The sequence below is a fragment of the Hyposmocoma kahamanoa genome, unplaced genomic scaffold (genome assembly GCF_003589595.1).
Source record: "Hyposmocoma kahamanoa isolate Upper Pololo Valley unplaced genomic scaffold, ASM358959v1 202, whole genome shotgun sequence".
NCBI lineage: Eukaryota > Metazoa > Arthropoda > Insecta > Lepidoptera > Cosmopterigidae > Hyposmocoma > Hyposmocoma kahamanoa.
Window position 1 is genome coordinate 11,854,450 of NW_020653726.1, and position 19,993 is coordinate 11,874,442.

Consider the following 19,993-nt stretch of genomic DNA (forward strand, 5'->3'; position numbering starts at 1 on the left):
AAATCTACATAGAGTTCATATATATCGCGAAATATGTTTTTGTATTGTATTATATAATAATAAGAATGGCAAATGGGTAAAAATAAACTTTTTACCGCCACTCAGCTGTTATTTAAATATATTTAAAGTATTAATAATAATTATAACAAACAAGGGTTTCCACAAATAAATTGAATATCATGATAGTAAAACATCGTGACATTCAATAAACATAAAAATACCATTACAGCGACATCTCTAGTCAACCATGGTAAATGTACCTCTCTGAGTGAAGAAATAAATTTCTCACAGATGGCGCTACGACAAAAAAATCGTTTAAAACCAAAAAACAAAAATCTGCAAGAAGCACATAGAAAAATTTGTAAGGCGGGCTAGTTAGTTCCGTGGCTTAATAAGCACCTCGTACGGATCGAATGATTTTTTCTAAGTGTTCGATCTTTGCTATTAATAATTATAATAAACTAGTAATTATTTTATTAATATATTTTATTTTATTTTATTTTATTTTATTACTAAGTAATTATTTTCTGTATAAAAATTTACCCATTTCTTTTCAATCCATCATGGCTTTTTACTTCGACTTGTATTATCTATGGAAGTATCAAAATAACGAACAAAAAGCCGCCATTTGCCAAATCCATAATTGTTGTGTTGTGAACCATATTTATACTGTATTTATTTCCTCGCAAATGTAATGAAAAACATTGTATATATCACGAACGGTAAAAAATACAAAACTCGAGTTTTTAAAGCCCTTAGCCTTTGGCTTTCTAATGGACCCTCGTTAGTAATGTTTTATGTATGGCCCTTAATACACAATGTACTATTATGCAATCGTTGCGTAATGAGGGTTCTTCGGAAAACTGGAGGACGTCTTTAAGTCCAAAATCCCTCAAAGCCTGAAAACTAAAGTGTATAACCAATGCGTCATGCCCACATTCACTAACGGCTCCGAGACATGGCCGCTCACAAAGGAATACATGCACAAAATCAGAGTAGCTCAAAGGGCAATGGAGCGCGCCATGCTCGGCATTTCTCTCGTTGGATGATGTCATCGGGGTGGCCTGAAGACCTCGGATGAGGCTCGCACAGGACCGATTGAGCTGTCGTGCAAAAGAAGAGGCCTATACCTAGCAGTGGGTTTTAACGGGCAGAGATGATGAGATGACATTCTTATAGTAAATTATATTACATAATATTATTATGCTTTATTGATTTTCTAAAATGTATAGTTATAATTTAGGTCCCAAGAAGAGATCTCAATATTTTTTAGTTTTGCAAAGTAAGAAAGACCTATACTTGATACATATAGATAGAAAAATACAAACAATCCTCAATATTTTTTTATACATAGCACAATGATTTTTTTATTGATATATTACCATGCACACAAAAAAATATACACACAATCAAAATAATGTGTAATTAAACGGTCACACGTCGAATCTTAATATGATTATCTTTCTAGGGTTAATGAATAGATCTAGTAACTTACATAGTCTGGAATATTTACCAACATATAAAATACCAACTTGTAATAATGAACATAGAAAAAGAGTCTGTGCCTGCATCATCCCCAGTAGATTTAAACGAACTACCATCAGCGGTAAATACTGCCCCTGTCCGCTCTATGCTTATGCTGTTACCTAACACGATTAAATAGAAACAAGAAACCAATACAAAACTTTAAAAACACGATTTTTCGTTCACAGTAATGGGAAGTCGACTGTGGCCAACTGCCATAGAAATCAATAAATATAATTAAGTAATTTCTGCATGTTTTTGAATACTAAGAACCTGCTTTTCTGCATTGTATTGCACTGCATCGAGTACATTTGTACTGCAATGACATTGTCACGCAAACCAGTGCGTCTCACTAGGGAGTTCTTTTAATAATACTAAAGTGACGGGACGAACAAGTCCTGCGCCTGATAGTTTTGAAACAGTTATTTTAATTATTAATATAAAGATCGAACACTCAGAAAAAATTCCTTCGATCCGGCCGGATACGAACCGACGTCTTCTAGCTTACCGTGCCAGACGCTATACCAACTAAGCCACGGAACGAACCAGCGGACCTCACGAATTTATCTGTGTGCTAGCGTCGTGTCTTTGTATTTTATTTTTCAACGACTTTTTAATCGTAGCGCCATCTATGAGAAATCTATGAAAGATTTATCACCCAGATAGTACTTTTACAGCTACCAGTCCTGGCGAGAGATGTCGCTATTAGCTGTATTTTAAAATTTTATTGAATTAATATTCAATTATTTTTTGTGAAATTACTCCACTAGTTTGTTATTATTATTTATTTATTATATTTGAAGCACTAAAAAACAAAACATTCCAGTATAACATAAACTTAACTAAGTTTTTCCGTATACGTCGTACAAATAATTTCTATGTGTAGTGCGTGCGTTCGTACTGCTGCGTGTTGACATTCCTCTAGTGTGCGTGAGAGTCGTTAATAAAGGGTGTCACTCACATACACATCACAGTGATCCTTGTATGTACATCCCACCGCTGAACACGGGTCTATTCTAATAAATGGTAGTGAACAGTACTTTAATAATATATTTAAAGTTAATACTTATGTATGTTGTTACTTAAAATTAGAAGGTTATTATTATTATATATTAATTAATTAATTAATTATTATATATAAAAAGTGATTTTTAAATTTAGGTTTGATGTTTTTACAATTTGACGATATTTTCATATCTTTACGAATTTCGTTTATTAGGTAAAGTATTATATATTTTAATTTATTTTTACCATAAAGATATCGATAAGACGGAATCAACAATCTATTATTACAGACATTTCGCTTCTTCATTTCACCACTGTAGGTAGATTGTAAACTGCAGCATATATTGTAGCAGCGTATATTCGAATTTTTCATGTATAAGGAGTATTTTGCAGTGCTGGAACAAACCGTGGTAATCGTCTTTGTAATTTAATTTAATTTTAGAAGGTACTATAGTTTTTAGTATTCTTAGTTGCATTCCATAAATTTTATCGAGGTGACCTTTACAAGTTAGGACGTAGCTGGTAAGTCCGTATACAATTATTGATTCTCCGAATGATATATACAGGTTGCGTAAAGTAGGGTAAGGAAGTTTATTTTTCTAACCGACTTCAAAAAGGAGGAGGTTCTCAATTCAACTGTATGTTTTTTTGTATGTATGTTACGCGATAACTCCGGTATTTGTGAACCGATTTTCATGATTCTTTTTTGTTGGAAAGGTGGTACTTCCTTAGTGGTCCCATTTCATTTTGAAGAAAATCATCTACCTCTAAGGGTGGCTGTTGACACATGAAGATTCATTTTTATAAATAGCGACTAAATTTTACTTAAGGAGCAATTAATTATTTTAATGGTTTATTTTGCTATTTCTCCAATTCAAGGCGTTTCTCTCTCAATATACTTTGAGTAGTGACAACCGATTTTTATTATCTCCAGTGTCAAGTCCTATACAGTGGCGAATTTAAGGATATTTCAATAAAACTTAGCAAATAGACGTAATTCCACGTACCTTTGAGGTCGGTTTTTTTAGTACTCTGTACTGAGATTCTTATTATGGCAAATTTCGCAAGAATAGCTTTTAGTTTACTACAAACCGTATCGATCCAAACGTTCTATCCATATCATATTATCTATTGTAATTCCTAGGTACATTTGGCTATCCACATGTGCTGTATAATATGCATGATAGTGAGGTTTCATTAATTGAGTGAAGATACTTATGTTCATGTGCAATGAGTTTAAGTCCCAGACTTGAATTCCTATTGTGGGATGAATAACATATGTCAAGTAGTGTAAGGGTTCAAGAACTGAACCCTGCCGTACCATCGCTGACCCACATTTTGTCACTCAAAGTTTCGCCTACTTTTACATAGTAAGAACGTTTGCTAAGATAGTCTTTGCACCAACTAAGCAGCGAGTCTCTTACACCGCAGTCATGCAGTCTCGCAAGGAGCATAATATGTCTAATCGTATCAAACGCTTTACTATAGTCTACAAATACAATTAGTACTTGTTTTCTATCGTTGAGATGTCCATTAACTAAATCAGTAAAGGAAGATAGTAGTTGTGTCGTGGATTTATGCGGCTAAAACCCGTATTGTTTTTTAGTCAGTATATTGTTGACTTCGAAATGTGTGTATATTTGGTTTGAAATATATTTTTTCTATTATATTATCAACAATCGGCAAAATAGTGATAGGTCTGTAATTGTCACAGTTAATTTTTCTACCTATTTTGTTAATGGGCCTAACAATTCCTACTATAACAATAAAAAATATAATAAAAAATAATAATAAATATAATAAAAAATAATAATAAATATAATAGTTCATCAGGATACTTTTCTATCAGAACACTGGTAATTATAAGTCTAGCTATAGCTGAAGCAATACTATTGCTAATTAACCTAATATCCAGTGCCCGTATACAGTCCACTCACGGAGCTTTATTTTTATTTAACGAGTTTATAATTTTCTGTATACCGTCAGCATTTGGTTTTTTGAAGAGCATCGAGACGTTAGCTGGATTACAATGTTGACTTTTAACTAAAATGTTCTCATTGCACTGTGGCAATACATTCCAGTGTTCGAGTGTTCGATAGCTAGAAGACGTCGGTTTGAATTCGGCCACGATGTTTTTGTTGTTCACAGCAGTGGACGGGCGACCATCACGGAATCCGTCACTGAGATTCACACGACCGCGTTTGAATTATGCAAACCAGCTGTAAAATAGTCGTCTTGCATGGTGCTTCATCGCCAAAAGCAGTTTGAAGCCTAGCGAAGCCCCGATGAGCTGTTAAATTACACTTAAAGTCGAAGAAAATCATACTACGACAATTTCCACGAGTTAAATCCATGGTGATGTGATAACTACCAATTTCTCAAATGACGCCACAATGTAAAAACAAGTGACAGTCAGATGAAATAAACTGTGTTCTACAGCCAAAGAGTTCCATTTTCAAATGTCGTAATTACTTTTTAAATATTGTTTATGTAAGTGGCCAGTTCCAGAAACTTATAATGCGCCCTATGTAATAACGCGCACACACTCATAGCCCCACATTAGGAAAACCCTGTATCGCGGGTGCCATGGACACACACATAGACAACCACAAATTATACCCAAACTCACGAGAGAAATAAATGTAGGCCATACAAATATTTCTTCCAATCAAGGAATTGAACCTGGGATCTCTGCGTGACAGTTTACCATGGTAACTGTTCGGCCACAGAATTGATGAAATCATATCGGCTCATGGGACTTGTCAAGTTATGTCTCAGGCGCAGTGGCAATGCTTCTCAGATCTTTGCGATTTAAAGCTCTGAGTGGCATTGCAACTGTTAGGGACAGGCGTGTAGCTTGCCATCAGGCGCATGACATGTTCGTCCTGCCACTGATATTGTTAAAAAAAATATCGAATAGTCTGTCGAATACGAATGTTCGGTAAACTTTGCAGAACTTACCGAATATGAAATGTTGGCTCACCCCTAATTTTAATGTATTAGACAAGAAAGTTATAAACTTACTGTAAATGGCAAACACATTTATTAAAATATTTAATAAAATTCTACAATTAATCAGTAATGTACATAAACACAAGGTATGCAAAATACTTTAAAATACAATTTATTTGAGTTGCCTTGAAAATGTAAAATGAAAAGTACGTTAATTTTGACCTGCTTTATTTAAAATTCAAAATAAAAATCAAATCTGACTTCACATACACCTCAATATAAGCATTGGAATAGGCATGAATAATGGTAGAAAGTTATGCTAGTATCACAAATTGCACAAGTTGAACAATTTTCTCACTAACTAACTGCGCTAAAGAAATAAATTTAACCCGGAAACATAATCTATGACTTTGCACTAAATAAGTTTAATGAGAACGAACGAATGAATGGGACTATTTTCCATTAAAACGAAAACTCAAATGAATGACACCACTTTATCTAAATCGTCTTAACGACTATAATGTTTTATGGTACACTGGAAACAATAGAAGACTAATACTCTTGGTTTCAAACAAAGCCCTAAACAATTTGGAATTTATTAGTTAACCCTTGTTGGCAGGGATGTCTTAAGCCATGTGGGCCCCTGGACACAATAAGCTTACCAACCGACAATGATTAACTGTAAAATGAAACACGTTTTGGGTATTTCATTACAAAATTCACTCAACAAGTGAAACAGGTGTTTAACCAAATGGTTATAAACGAGCGGTTTTTCTAGAAAGTGTTCTATGTACTTTAAATTAAAAATTAAATCGAATTTTACATACAAAATGTTAGTAGTAAAACCGAATTTTATAATAATAAAGATATTTTACTGTGAGGTCTTGGCGAAATACCTTCTACGTCTGATTAAGTAGTATGAAATACAAAATACTTTCATATCATTTCAGATGTAATGCATTATAACATGCACAATATTTATTATTTAGTATTTTGATCTTATTTATTTAAAATACAAATTACATTACCACCAACTGGACACAACAGCTGTGGCTACACAATACTATAGCTGCTATTTTTTTATGCCCTAAGAGCGAAGCCACACGCGCAACGCAACGCTATGATTTCAAGGCACCGAGTGCCACACGAGCACAACACCACACCACCCCTCCCCGCCTCGTCTTTTGACTCCTTGTACATTTACATCGCAGCGTCACCACCCAGGCGGGCGTCGCAACGCCGACGCAATGCATTATGTGGCATCACTCTTAAGCGTGAAACACACAGAGAACGGGTGCGGGTCGGGCGCCGATCGAGTCGGGACCGCGGTGGGTCTAACTCCACGTATTTATATGGACGACAACCACAAAACAATAAATACAGTAGAATTAGTTACTTAGCGTCTGACGCGTGCCAACCTAGGTCTCGCAAGACCAGTCTGAACTCAGCCCGCCATTTTTGCTTTTTATGGTAATAGTTGTGTTACTCTTTCATGCAAAACCTCTAAAATCCTAGAAAAATGCCTTACTATGCTGTTTTGGAGTGCAAGAATGATAGCCGCGCCAAAAATATTATCCGTGGTAGTATTTCATATCATTGTAAAGTCTTATTTTAATAAATTATAAATTTTCTGTTTATCGAAATAATTAACAGCTAGATGGCAGCACATTGATTGAAATTTCAATGTAATATCAAAACGTCATAACTTGCAATAATAGGTAGTCATAGTACGGAAGTTTCAAGGATACGCCAACAGGGTAAAGTTTAAATTATATTAAGAATCCAGAATTTGTTATTTCTTTTTTGAAACTACGACTAATCAACGAAAATTTTGTAGTGTATCAAATTAAGGATGTGTGAGGCAATGATGTGTGACGACAACACACTCAGCGCGGGCGCGCGACAGGCGCGGAATTAGACCCGTCGCAATTCCGACCCGACCAGCGCCCGAACCGCATCCGCTCACTGTGTGTTTCTTGGCGAATTTTGAGAACGTCACACACACACGTCACGTTGGTGCATTGAACAAAAAAAATTTTGTAGTCTGTTTTGAAATTAAAGTATTTCAAATATAAAATATAAATATTCAAATATTGCAAAATAAATTTTTAGGTAGTAATTGTAATACAAACAAAAAAGAAGTTTTTTTATAGGTGTATCTTAATTCAAATAAAACCTTCCTATGAACCAACTGGCCACACGCAGCAGACTGTTTAATCGAAATCAAAAAACGATTCAATTAAACTCTTTTTTCAAATTTGACGTACAAACGTATAAAGGTTCTTATACATATAATATTTAAGCGAGATGCTGTTACAGACAGATCTCCAGGCTAAAGCTGGTTACAACTTAGATTTTTATATCAACATAATGCAACAACTCCATAGGTACTCTAGATATAAGGGCCCAGTAACGGGTCCACGGTCTATCGGGCTCTATAGGCAAAGCCGGAACTGCTTGTTCGTGATGACATTTGTCTGGCTTAGCGGGAGGTTTAGGCTACATTCCTGCCTGTCAAGGAAACTGTCAAAATTTATGACACCACTGATGGCTCTGAGTTCGAAATGCGAATATCCATTACACATTACTCTTATTTGAAAGATGAGTGCAGATGATTCATCGAAAGTTTTAGTTAGGGATAACGATATTACATTGTAATGTAAAGGCAATAAGGGAATCGTCTCTTGGCATTCGGTAGCTTGGATACCAAAAGGGTTTAGAAATAAAGAAGTTGCAATTGAAACTCCTGTTTCACCCGAATTGTATACTAATTTAAATCTTATAATAATTAAGTTATATTAGAATAGAACTTAATTATTGACTTCTTATTATGATTTATTATTTTAGTAGTATTAGTATTAGCTCCTTGTGAATGAGTTCGTCCTGTGAGGTACTGCCACCTTACCTATTTTGCCGCCAAGCAATAATGTGAGCATGAGCATTACTGTGTTTCCGTTTTGAAGGCAAGGGTTCTGGTGAAATGACAGGCACGTGACTTGTCAAGGGTCTTGTCAACTTATGTCTCGAGGTGTCAGACGCAGTTGCAGTATTTTTCAGATCTTTGCGAATTAAAGCTTTGAGTAAACTGAAACTGCTACGGACAGGCGCGTCGCTTACTATCAGGTGCATGATTTGTTCGTTCCGTCACGTGATATTATAAAAAAAAAGTTAGGTAGTGGTCAATTAAAATATCACGAAGACGTAGCAACTATCCGGTTGATTTGTAATTCTGTGAGGGAATGCAAGATGAACCTTGAAAGAGGTAATTAGAGTTTATTTCATTATTGTTTGTGTATATAATTGTTTGAAATTACATGCTTACATGCTTTTTTTCCATTGTATAGATATTGAGAGTTATAAAAATATGTATATTCGTCAAGTTCTCAACGACATTGCGCTTTCTTAGGTTAGTGGAATGTATATCGGTTACGTTCTTACTCGTTCAGACTTGGCGGACTATGACTTTAATTTGTTTTTATAGTAATGAAATGTTTACTTAAATGGTTTTGTGATGAAAATAAATACTTAGTAATTCACTTAATATTAACTATTTTCTTAATTGATTATTTTTCATAACATTACGATATTTGAATTACCACTATCTGATTTCTTGTCTTGCTCTTATGTAATTTAATCGTTTCAACATATACCGTGTTTGTACAGGCCACATACCTTTGATTTGTCAGCCAACCTGAAATTAGTCGTGTAGTCTTTGACTTGAGCCTATAATTAGGTACTAAGAACAAAACAATACTATGAACAAAAATTTATACAAAAATAATTAAAGCAAATAAAACTCTAGCAAACCATAAAGTTTTTAATGCCTGGGTCTGTCATTTAAAAAAAATAAATAACTTCAAAAATACGTCACGACGATCGTGTGTGTTATTGTTTGGGCTGGTGATTTCGGTGTTTATTTATTGGAAACATACCGTTAGTAGCATTTTTTAAGTTTACCCTGAATATAAATTTTTATAAACTATACTTAAAGGAGGAATTTCATGGTAAACGTTAGAACGACTCAAACGGAATATTATTATATTTATCCAAGTACACCAAACATTTAATTAGTACTTTTTAAGTGCAGGATTTGCGGTGTATTACTGCAGTTTATTTGAGATGTTTTTGTTGGTAGTACGGAGGGTAATTATTTAGCAATGCAGAATAATAATTTTTATTTATAAAAACTTGTATTTAAACTGAATGCTTTTCTAATTTGCGAAACCAAATAGCCGCCATTTTGCAATAGGAGGAGCGCATCGCGTGAGCGGATAAACGATATTAAAAAAAATAGTAAGCCTGCCACCTTTAGTAACGTCTGGAGAATTTTTGTTTTGGATTTATATGTGCTACTCGGAGTTCAAATATAGGTAAGAGGTTAAATGAAGTTTACATGTCCATAAATCTTTGCAAATGACTGTTTCTTCGTTTCAAACATCCTTTTTAAGTTTCCATAGGTCAATGATAAAAAAATTTTATATTTTTATTTTTTTATAAAAAAATAGACCTTATTCCGATCGGTTAAAAACAACCGACTTTAAAACATGGAGGTGATTCTCAAATCGACCGTTTTTTTGCATGATTGTATGTTACGCGATAACTCCGGTGTATATGTGTATGTTACAGATAATTTGTGAACCGATTTTGATGTTTCTTTTTTTGTTGGAAAGAGGGTATCTCAATAGTTTGTGGTCCCTTTAATGTGATGAAAATATTCCATCTCTAAGGGTGGTAAACTAGGGGATGAATGACAATTGAGGTCGGTTTTTTAGTACTCTATGTTGAGATATTAATTACTTTAAAAGCTCCTCCTGTAAACTTACAATTTTCGAGTTAGCGTAGTGTTCATTGGAGGTCTCGATTTACTGCATACGATTCACTTCGACGTTTGAAAATGTTTTCAGCCTTTTCGATTATAGTTGGAGCTGGAACTTGTAGACTATTCAAACTTGTCTAATGGTTGTCTAAAAAAGCTGAAACGTTACAAACTCGTTACAACGTTTGATATTTTAGTTGCTTAATTTGTTTATTTTTTTTGTCTCACGCGCTTATAGCCCCATAATGTAATAATGCCGTCCAAATCATGGTCAATATCTCAATGGTCATGGTCAATACTCGTTCGTGAAATGCGCGACTGCATCGATACAAACGCGCGATTGCCTCGATGCGATCGCTTATAAATCACAAGTGTAGCGATACAATGGCGCGTTTGTATCGATGCAGTCGCGCGTTTGCATCGTTGGCTAAATTCACGCATTTGTAGATGTATGTATGTATGTTTGAAAGTAGATGATTAGCGACTGCATTACTACTGCATCGCTGCTAATAGTCACCGTGTGTAATCGCTCTTACTCTCTATATTTTCTGCAAGACAGTTCCTATCCATTGTTCTCCCTATTGTTCTAACTCCTTTACGGTTAAAGTTTCAAATTATGAAATTCTCTGCACGAGTTGATCAGACCAGCTAAGTCTGTTCATCCTTTTAAAACTTTACTTAAATCTGTTTATACTTCTTATAGTCTAATTATCTTACAACCAGTATCTGTTCATTCTGCCGTGGTTGTAATTTATATAAGTATATCGGTTGTATGTATTTATCGAATATTTATTTAAGTAATAGTGGTTATAATGAATATTGTGATGTTTTACTACCATGGTATAATTTATTTTTGTGAAATTACTCCAGTAATTTGTTATAATTATTAAAATAAAGATCGATGACGAAGAATAATTCCTGCAATCTGACATGACTCGCAGATGTGACTGTAACCGATCTAAGGCAAAATTTATCAGTACAATCAATATTAGAATTTATAAAGCGTAATCTCTTGTCAACCTCTGGTAGCTGGTAGTACAAGTACCTGAGAAAAACTTTCATAAATTTTTAACCGATAGCGCTACACCAAAAAAGCCATTTAAAACAACAAAAAACAACAAGGAGATCTGTAATAAAGCATAGAGAAATTCGTGCGGTCTGCTGACTCTATCTGTAGCTTAGTTGGTAAGTTGGTAGCCCTAGATTGGCATTACAAACTGATTCGAGTTCTGTCATATCGCAGGAATTTTTCTTTGTGTTGGTGATGGTTGTTAGTGGCAGTAGAGCTCCTTGTGAAACAGTTCGTCCAGGGAAGTACTGCCACCTTACCTATTTCTGCCGCCATGCAGTAATGTCAGCATTACTGCGTTCCGGTTTTGAAGGGTAATGGTGCTAGTGAAATTACAGGCACATGGGGCTTGTCAACTTATATCGCAGGGTGACGAGCGCAGTGGCAGTACCCCTCAGGTCTTTGCGATTTAAAATTTGAGTGGCTGCAATTGCTATGGATAGGCGTGTAGCTTACCATCAGACGCACGACTTGTTCGTCCCGTCACTTGATATAATAAAAAAAATATATAAGGCCAAGCAGTAAAGAGTATTTGTATTGTATTGTGTAATTTCCACATTATCAATTCCACGAAAAATAAATGTGTACACAGTGTAATGTTTATGTTAGTATTGATATGTGTATATCCAAAAGTACCTCGAAAGTTTTACTTGCCGCTTACCGGGGCGCGGAGAATAATGATCATTAGATTAACAACAAGATAATCTAACTTTTACTAACTTTCGCAATACCTTTAAGTATAGGAGCCTTGCTTGTATACTAAAGTAAGGGGTTATAAGGGGCAATATGCAATAATCTTAACCAATCTATGTGCTGTATGAGGAAGCTACAAACTCTCATTCTTGCGTAAGTGACGTTTCGAAAGAAGTTTTAAACTAAGCGTTTTAATAAGTTAACATTTGCTTAAATGAAGTTTGAACGTCCATATATCTTTACAAACGAATTTTCTTCGTTTGAAATGTGGGATAAATACACACAATTATTCACTTTTTGGGTTTCCATAGATCAATGACAAAAAATTTTAATATTGGTAATTTTTCTATCCAATCCCTTAATTCTACACGTCTGTCCATAACAGTTGCAGTGCCATTCAGCGCTTTAAATCGCAAATATCTGAAGGGCACTGTCACTGCGCCCGTGACCCTTACACATAAGTTGACAAGTCCCATGTGCCTGTAATTTCACCAGCTATGCTATGCTATGTTATGTTTATTTATTTACTATCATTACTATTTATTACTTATTTTATTTCATTATTCCACAGAAGTATATCATTATCACTTCACCAACTGCTGGACTATCTCCAGCAGTTGGTGAAGTCAGGCTGTATATGATGCTGATAATGATATACTTCTGTGGAATAATGAAATTTTCAATTCAATGCTCCAATTTGTTGTACCATTCGCCACGGTCATGCGCTAGACTGATCTAAGTTCGCCCTGCGACTCTTGCGATGTCTATATGTAAATATTATTATATATATAGATAGATAGATAGATAGATAGATAGATAATTCGTTTATTTGCCGAAACACAGTACATTACAAAAACAAACTTACAACAAAGGTACAATAGTAGAATTAAAAAATAATAATAAAAAAGAAAAACAAACTAGTCTATACTTGATGTGGAGTGTTATATTGTGTGGAGTGTAGATTTGCGTGTACTGTGCCAGCAAAAAGGACCCAACTCAGCATTATGTCGCAGCTCAGTAGAACTACGACGCTGGTGATTCTGCTAGGTCCTAAATGAGCCGGTAAAAGGAAGAGAAGATTCATATTAACGAATTGAAACTGTGTCAGTGTGTATGAATGTACTTATAATTATGATATTAACTGTATATGAAATATAATATAATACAAAATAAAATATACGTATACACATGCACAACACACATACAATACACATATAAAAAAACAAATAAAAACAAACAAATAAAATTCTACCGTCATCCAAAAAATAACAAAACGGAATACAATCTAATGTGAACAACTATATGCGCTACCGCAGATGTATTCGCTAACTACGCTCGCTGCCAATACTAGATACGGCCTACTATATTAATTTCATTTTTATAACTCTATTTAAAATAACATAACATATTTTATTTTTTATTTATTTATTTTATTTGATTTTATTTCATTTGAACTTATGGCGTCTGTTTCAAATACTCGCGAAATTATTTTGTAGAATATATTTTTTTAATGAAAATTTAAAAGAGTAGATTGAGGTAAGATTTCTAATGGGGGGTGGTATGTCATTCCATATTTTGGTCGCATTGTATTTGAAACAACCACGGAAAGCAGCCGTTTTATGGGTGGGAACAATGAGCGGCGGGACGCACGTTCTAAACGGCATGACTTGTCTATTTGAACGCCATTTTAGTTTTTTATAAAGGTAAGATGGTACTTGGTTCTTTATGATTCCAAATAGCAGAGTCGCAGTGTATAGTTTTTGACGTTCGCTCATGTTTAGAACTTTAAAAGATTGAAGATATGGCGCGACATGGGTACGTGGTGGTATTCTAAAACAGTATCTTGCACAGGCATTTTGCACACGCTGAATCAATTTTTGGGATTTTTTTGTAACGCAGGACCCATACACGGTAACGCAGTAATTTAGTTTAGATAGTACTAGTGCATCACAAAGCATCACCCTCAAATCCAAATTTATGAGATCTCGAATTCTGTATAATACTTTAAGACGATAAAAGCAGTTACGCACCGTCTCTAGCAAATAATGTTGGAAACGCAGCCCACCATCCATCAAAATACCCAAATTACGAGCCTCCTCCACCCGTTCAATATTTACACCTGATATATTTATAGTGGGATTTAGATCAACAATCCTTGCAATTTGTTTACACGAGCCCAAAACGATGTATTTTGTTTTTTGAGGATTAAGCACCAAACAATTTCTCGAAGACCACGCTACGATACTCGCAAGATCTTCATTCAGTGCCTTAATTGTCTCGCTGAAATCATGGGTACCTACGGGTATATAAACCTGAAGATCATCTGCGTATAAGTGATACTGAGAGTGTTTGATAGAACTTGTTATATCGGAAGTGTAGAGTATAAACAGAAGAGGACCCAATATAGATCCCTGAGGCACTCCTCTGCTTACACACGCCTCCTGCGAAACTAAGGTAGAACCGTCAGCAGCACAGATCTCAACACGTTGCGCACGATCCCCCAAATACGAGCCAAACCATGCTATTGTAGAATCATCAAACCCGTAGAACGCCATTTTGGAAAGAAGAAGTTGGTGATCAATGCAATCAAATGCCCTTGAGTAGTCCAGTAAAAGGAGGATAGTTGCTTTGCCTTTATCTTGATTAGAGAGTATGTTGTCAACAACATCAAGCAATGCCGTCGCCGTACTACGTCCCTTTCTAAAACCAGACTGTAATTCAGGTAAGATGTCATGAGATTCACAATATTTTGAAAGTTGATCAAAAACAACCTTTTCCAGAATTTTTGATAGATAAGGAAGTAGACTAATGGGGCGTAAATCTTTTAATTCGCTAGGGTTAGCAACTTTAGGGATTGGTTTTACGAGGGCAGTTTTCCATGCAGCCGGGAATTTGCCAGTAACAATGGATTTATTGATCATGCAAGTGATAATTGGCAGAGAGTGAGGCAATGTGAGCAATAGCATATCCCTACTGAGGCGGTCAGCTCCTTGAGCATTGGACTTAATACTAAGAATGACCTTACCCACTGTATTCTCCGTAACTGGTTCTATATGAAATACAGAAGAACCATGTCTATGGGATTTAAAGTAGAAAATATCAGATGATACAACATTATTAGTACCTGATACATTCATGAAATGCGAGTTGATTTTTTGTGGGTCAAGAAGATGTTGTGGCAGCTCTTGATAGGTTTTGGAATTAGGTAGAACTGTGCTTTTTAGGTTCCTCCAGAGAACTTTAGGCATTTTAATATTTTTGTTGACAAATTGCTCAAAATAGGCTTTTCGCTCAGCAAAAAGGCAAATGTTAACATTTTTTTTTAACTCTCTGTAATATTTATCGTGCTCAACTATGCCAGTCACACGATACCTCTCCCTAGCCTCATCTCGTATCTGCATTTGATAGCGGATATTGCTAGTGATCCATGGGGTTGGTCGGTCAGGTATAGTGATGGTTCGAGTAGGTGCATGTACATCAAATAATAGAGTAATACGACTCGAGAACGCAGACACCATATCATCAACGTTGTCCAAAATGAGCACATCACGAAGATTCAAACGAAGCAAGTCGTCATCAAAATCATCGAGTTTAATGTATTTTATAGGTCTATAAATTATTGTTTTACGAGGGATTTTGTTTCTCTTTATTTTAAAACAGGCTGTAATGAGAGCATGGGCTCCCAGATCCTGAATGCGTTGTACGTCGATTTTTAAAACGGTAGTATCAGTGCAGAGTAGGTCAATTATGGTCTCACTATGTGTGGTAAAATGAGTAGATTTTGTAACATAGTTTACCAAATTAAAATAGTGCAAAAAATCATTAAGCTGCTTATATTTGCTGTCTTTTTTATCGTTTAAATCTATGTTAAAATCGCCTAACAGAATGACTCGGTCGAAATTATTGAAAGAAGATAGCGAGTCCGTTAGTGCATCAAAAAACGTTTCAGTATTAAGCCAGGGTGGACGGTAGGCAGTCCCTATAAGGACACGCGTCGAGCACGCAGTCAAACAGATCCACATTTGATCCACATGTGATGCTGGTACAGGGTGTGGAACAATACGTACAGCGAGACCCTGCCTAACATAAAACCCAACACCACCGCCACGCTCACGTTCGATAGTTGGCGGGCGTGGGGCATGCCGAAGCCGGTATCCCGGTGGCGCGGGCGCACGACCCTCTTCACCAGTTCGGAGCCACGTTTCATTGATGGCAAGTATGTCGGGAGATATGCGAGCCAGGGCCACCAGAAACTCATCGTGCTTTGTTCCCAATGACCCAGCATTAAAGAGACTAATTTTTAAGTTCTTCGTTTTAATCATTTTTAATGAAGAAGTAAGAACGAAGGCATATATAGCCGCGCGAATAATTTTGCAAATGGAAATGTAATGTTAATGGTAATGGGAATAGTATTTATTATCAAATATATTACTTCATTTAGATATGAATAAATTAAGTTGAAATGAATAATTATTAATAGTAATTTGAATATAATAATGAAATAAAAGCAAGCCCTTCCAGTGATTGTGAGATAGCATAATAATATCATCCATAATAACCTTATTCCGTTGCAAATGCACGTCTGTCCAAAATGTTCGCACCTATTTTGCAAGTTAACTCTTTTGTAAATGTTCTGCACGTAAGATGCCTGTTGATAATGATTGTGTTTATAAATATGATGTAGATAGTGTATTATAATATATAATGTAAATAATGTTTGGGTGTATGTACATTTGTTGGAAACTGAACTCATTAATATGTACAAGTATTGCATACAGACCGCCATGATATATAAATGCGGACAAGAAGAAATACATAAAATATACTGAAGATTATAACAAAGTATTAACAAGAAGTAAAAAGACAATTTGGATTCAATAAAATAAAACAAACAATAATTATAAAAGACAAGCCGGTAAAAAGAATGTAGTATTTGAATATAAATCAATTTGTCTTTTGTTTTACATAGAAACGTAATAATACATAGTGGAAAACAAAAACTAGATATCGAAATGTATATATTAGTTTTCAATGTGTAGTGTATTATTGGAGACATTAGAAGATATTCTTTGAATGAATGAATGAAATATTCTTTATTGCACATACAATTATAGTGACAATATAAAACAATTTTAAACACAAACAATCTTTGGTTGCACCCTTTCTAACTCTTAAATTTATATCTTAGGAATGCCTGTAAGAAATTGCTACTTAGCAATAAAGCCGCTTTGTTGTGTTTTAACTTATTATGAGATACTTACACGACTGCTCTGTGTTGTCATAGTAATTTTTTAATGTGCAATAAAGAATATTTCATTTGTTCATTCGTTCATTTCTGCTCATGGTTGTATGTTTATTTCGAAATCGTAATATTCTGTAATACTGCGTTGTTTAATAAAGGTAGCGGTAAGCATTGAAATTTAAGATAATTGCACTTACAAAACAATATACAGGTGGCCACGAAGTTAGCGCTGTCACATTAGAGCCTCATTATATAAAATCTAACAACTTTTGTTCAACGATTTATGTAAACAGGCATTTAAAATTTAGATCATTCCACAGATCAAATTTATCTTGAGCCCTGGATAAGCCAAGTTTTGTATCTGGGGAGACATTTATAGGGAAATTTTTTTTGTAAATTTTTGTAGCACAAAAGTTGTTTGTTTTGAAGTTTTGAATTAGCTCCCTGATTTTTACTTTGGCTTCATTGATACCTTGTATTGTAGGAAAAGTGCAAAATTTTCCCAATACTTTTTTCTTCTTATCCTATCGACAGTATATACTGTAATGTTTGCCACCGTGGTGATATTGCCAATAAGAATGACAATGAATCATATATATATATATGCCGATACGGCGTCTACCACACCGTACCGGCCCTATCAATGTGCCGCAGACGTCGCCCGGTCAATCAGAGCCTCTGAATTATTTACGTAATAATTCAGAGTCTCTGATTGCCAGGCTGAGGCCAGGCGCGTTCGGCCGTCCGTAACACTATACTTTAAGAATGAAGAATGAAAGGTTCAGATTAAGGATGCCCTTAAAACACGTCAGGTCAAAACTATCTAGGATAAAAGAAAGAGTATGAAAAGGACGACGCGAGTGGAGGAAGAAGAAGCGGAACGAAAGCGAAAATATCAAGAAAATAATAAGTAGACGTCTCTATTTATTATGGATATGTAGGGAAACATGTGCTGACGTTGCGTTTTCAGCCCTCTGTGTGTGCACAGTCAGTCATCGTCTGTCGCGCACCCGGTCAGAAGGATTCCAGCAATATTCCTCGCCGTAATTAATTCTGAGTAAATCTGTGAAAATCTTCTAATTGTTTTGTACCTTATACTGTTTGGCAGTGAACAATAAAATGTGACAACTAAATTATAACGGAGTGTTGACTTTATCTGGAATCCCCGTAGTGAGCACGTTAAATCCGGGTGGTTAATAGGACCACCCACTTAAGTGCCTAACCCGTACGTTTAACGTGACCCCCGAACGTTTAAAAAGAATCGCGCGCGCGACGGAGAGAATGCTCTTGTATGTTGCATTGCTGCAACATACAGCTTAGGGACATTTTAGATGAGTACCTCAGTACCTCTTCACGTAAAAATTAATATTGCACAATGGCAACGCCATCGCCGAATCCACCACCACGATCACAAGCGATCGACGACCTGATGGCAGTCACAGTATTTTCGAGAATACCTGATATTTGGACCGTTCAACCTCGACTGTGGTTCATTAGAACGGAAGCAGTTTTAACACCGCAAAAGTTGAGCGACGACGCAAAATTCGATCTAGTTGTTTCAAAATTAAATAAAGAGGAGTCCTAACCGTCGCGGTACGACCCTCAGTCGTCCTATGGAGCAAGTGTTATTTATTTTTATTTTATTTTTATTTATTTTATTTATTTATTTATTTCAGGCAACTAGGACCCATAGATACATACCTTACAGACTAACATACATATAATATAACAATAACATAATAAAACAATAACAGAAATATTAAATAAATACCTTACGGACTAATCATAAATACAATATAACATCTAATATACATATAACACTATTTATTTACACGTATGTACTTCGACGTGTGACGCAATGTGAGTGTCCGGTAGCCGTCCTCGGAAACGCCGGTATATGACACCCTTCGGCCAAAAGTCTCCTCTCATGAAGGTCGACAGGTGTTGAGTTGGTACTCGCACCACAAATGAATTAAAATTCACGTTGTGGCGCGACTCCAACCGCTCGACCCTCAGGTTTGCATTGGCCTTCACTCACATGTACTCCACAATATCCGCAGACTTGGTGGAGTAATGAAGACGCGACACGTATAACAACGTCGTCGGTACCGCTGGACGCAATAAATGATTCGGGCCAGTCAGGGCGGTGCCACTAAGGTTTCGGCTGATGTTCTTCTTTTTCTTTTCCACCTTCCGAAAGCCGTCCTCGTCGCACTGATCAACTCGTCTCGGTGGTACTGACGACGCAGCTCCAGATACGAGTTTCTTTTTCAGTTTTCCCTTCATTGGTTGCCTGGGTTGTGGTTGTGGAGTACTGGGTCGGGCAGCGGCAACAGCTGCGTAATCACGTGAAGGAGTCGTCTCCTGCGGGGCGGGGTGCGGGGAAACGCGCGCGGCAACAGCGCCAGAGGTCGGTGACACATGCATGTCAGCCGACTTAAAACTGCTGAAAGAAGCATTTTGCGCCCCGCGACAAGTGTTCACGTTGCAGGCCTCAGGTGACCTACTTACCGAAGCCGCACTACTAAGTAATGCAACTTGGGCACGCAACTCACTGATGGTGTTGTCTGAGGCCTCCAACTTCACTGATGAACTTCAGCAAGGCTTGCTTTTAGGGACGTGATGTCCTTCAGCAGCCTGGTGACGTCGATTTGACTTGCAGATCTGCACGATGCTGACTTCGTCCATGGTA

The 19,993-nt window shown here is 36.0% G+C and overlaps 1 protein-coding gene across 2 annotated transcripts in view; it reads right to left on the reverse strand.

The window, feature by feature from the left end:
- Positions 1-19,993, reverse strand: part of LOC113226988 — a 61,368-nt gene that overhangs the window by 30,540 nt on the left and 10,835 nt on the right. The window contains exon 2 of one of the 2 annotated variants that reach the window (XM_026459839.1): positions 10,305-10,454. The exons of the other annotated variant lie outside the window; for it this stretch is intronic. Coding sequence (XP_026315624.1) covers positions 10,305-10,330 — 26 coding nt within the window. The 5' untranslated portion in view covers positions 10,331-10,454. The remainder of the gene's footprint in view (positions 1-10,304; positions 10,455-19,993) is intronic. 2 annotated transcript variants of the gene reach the window in all.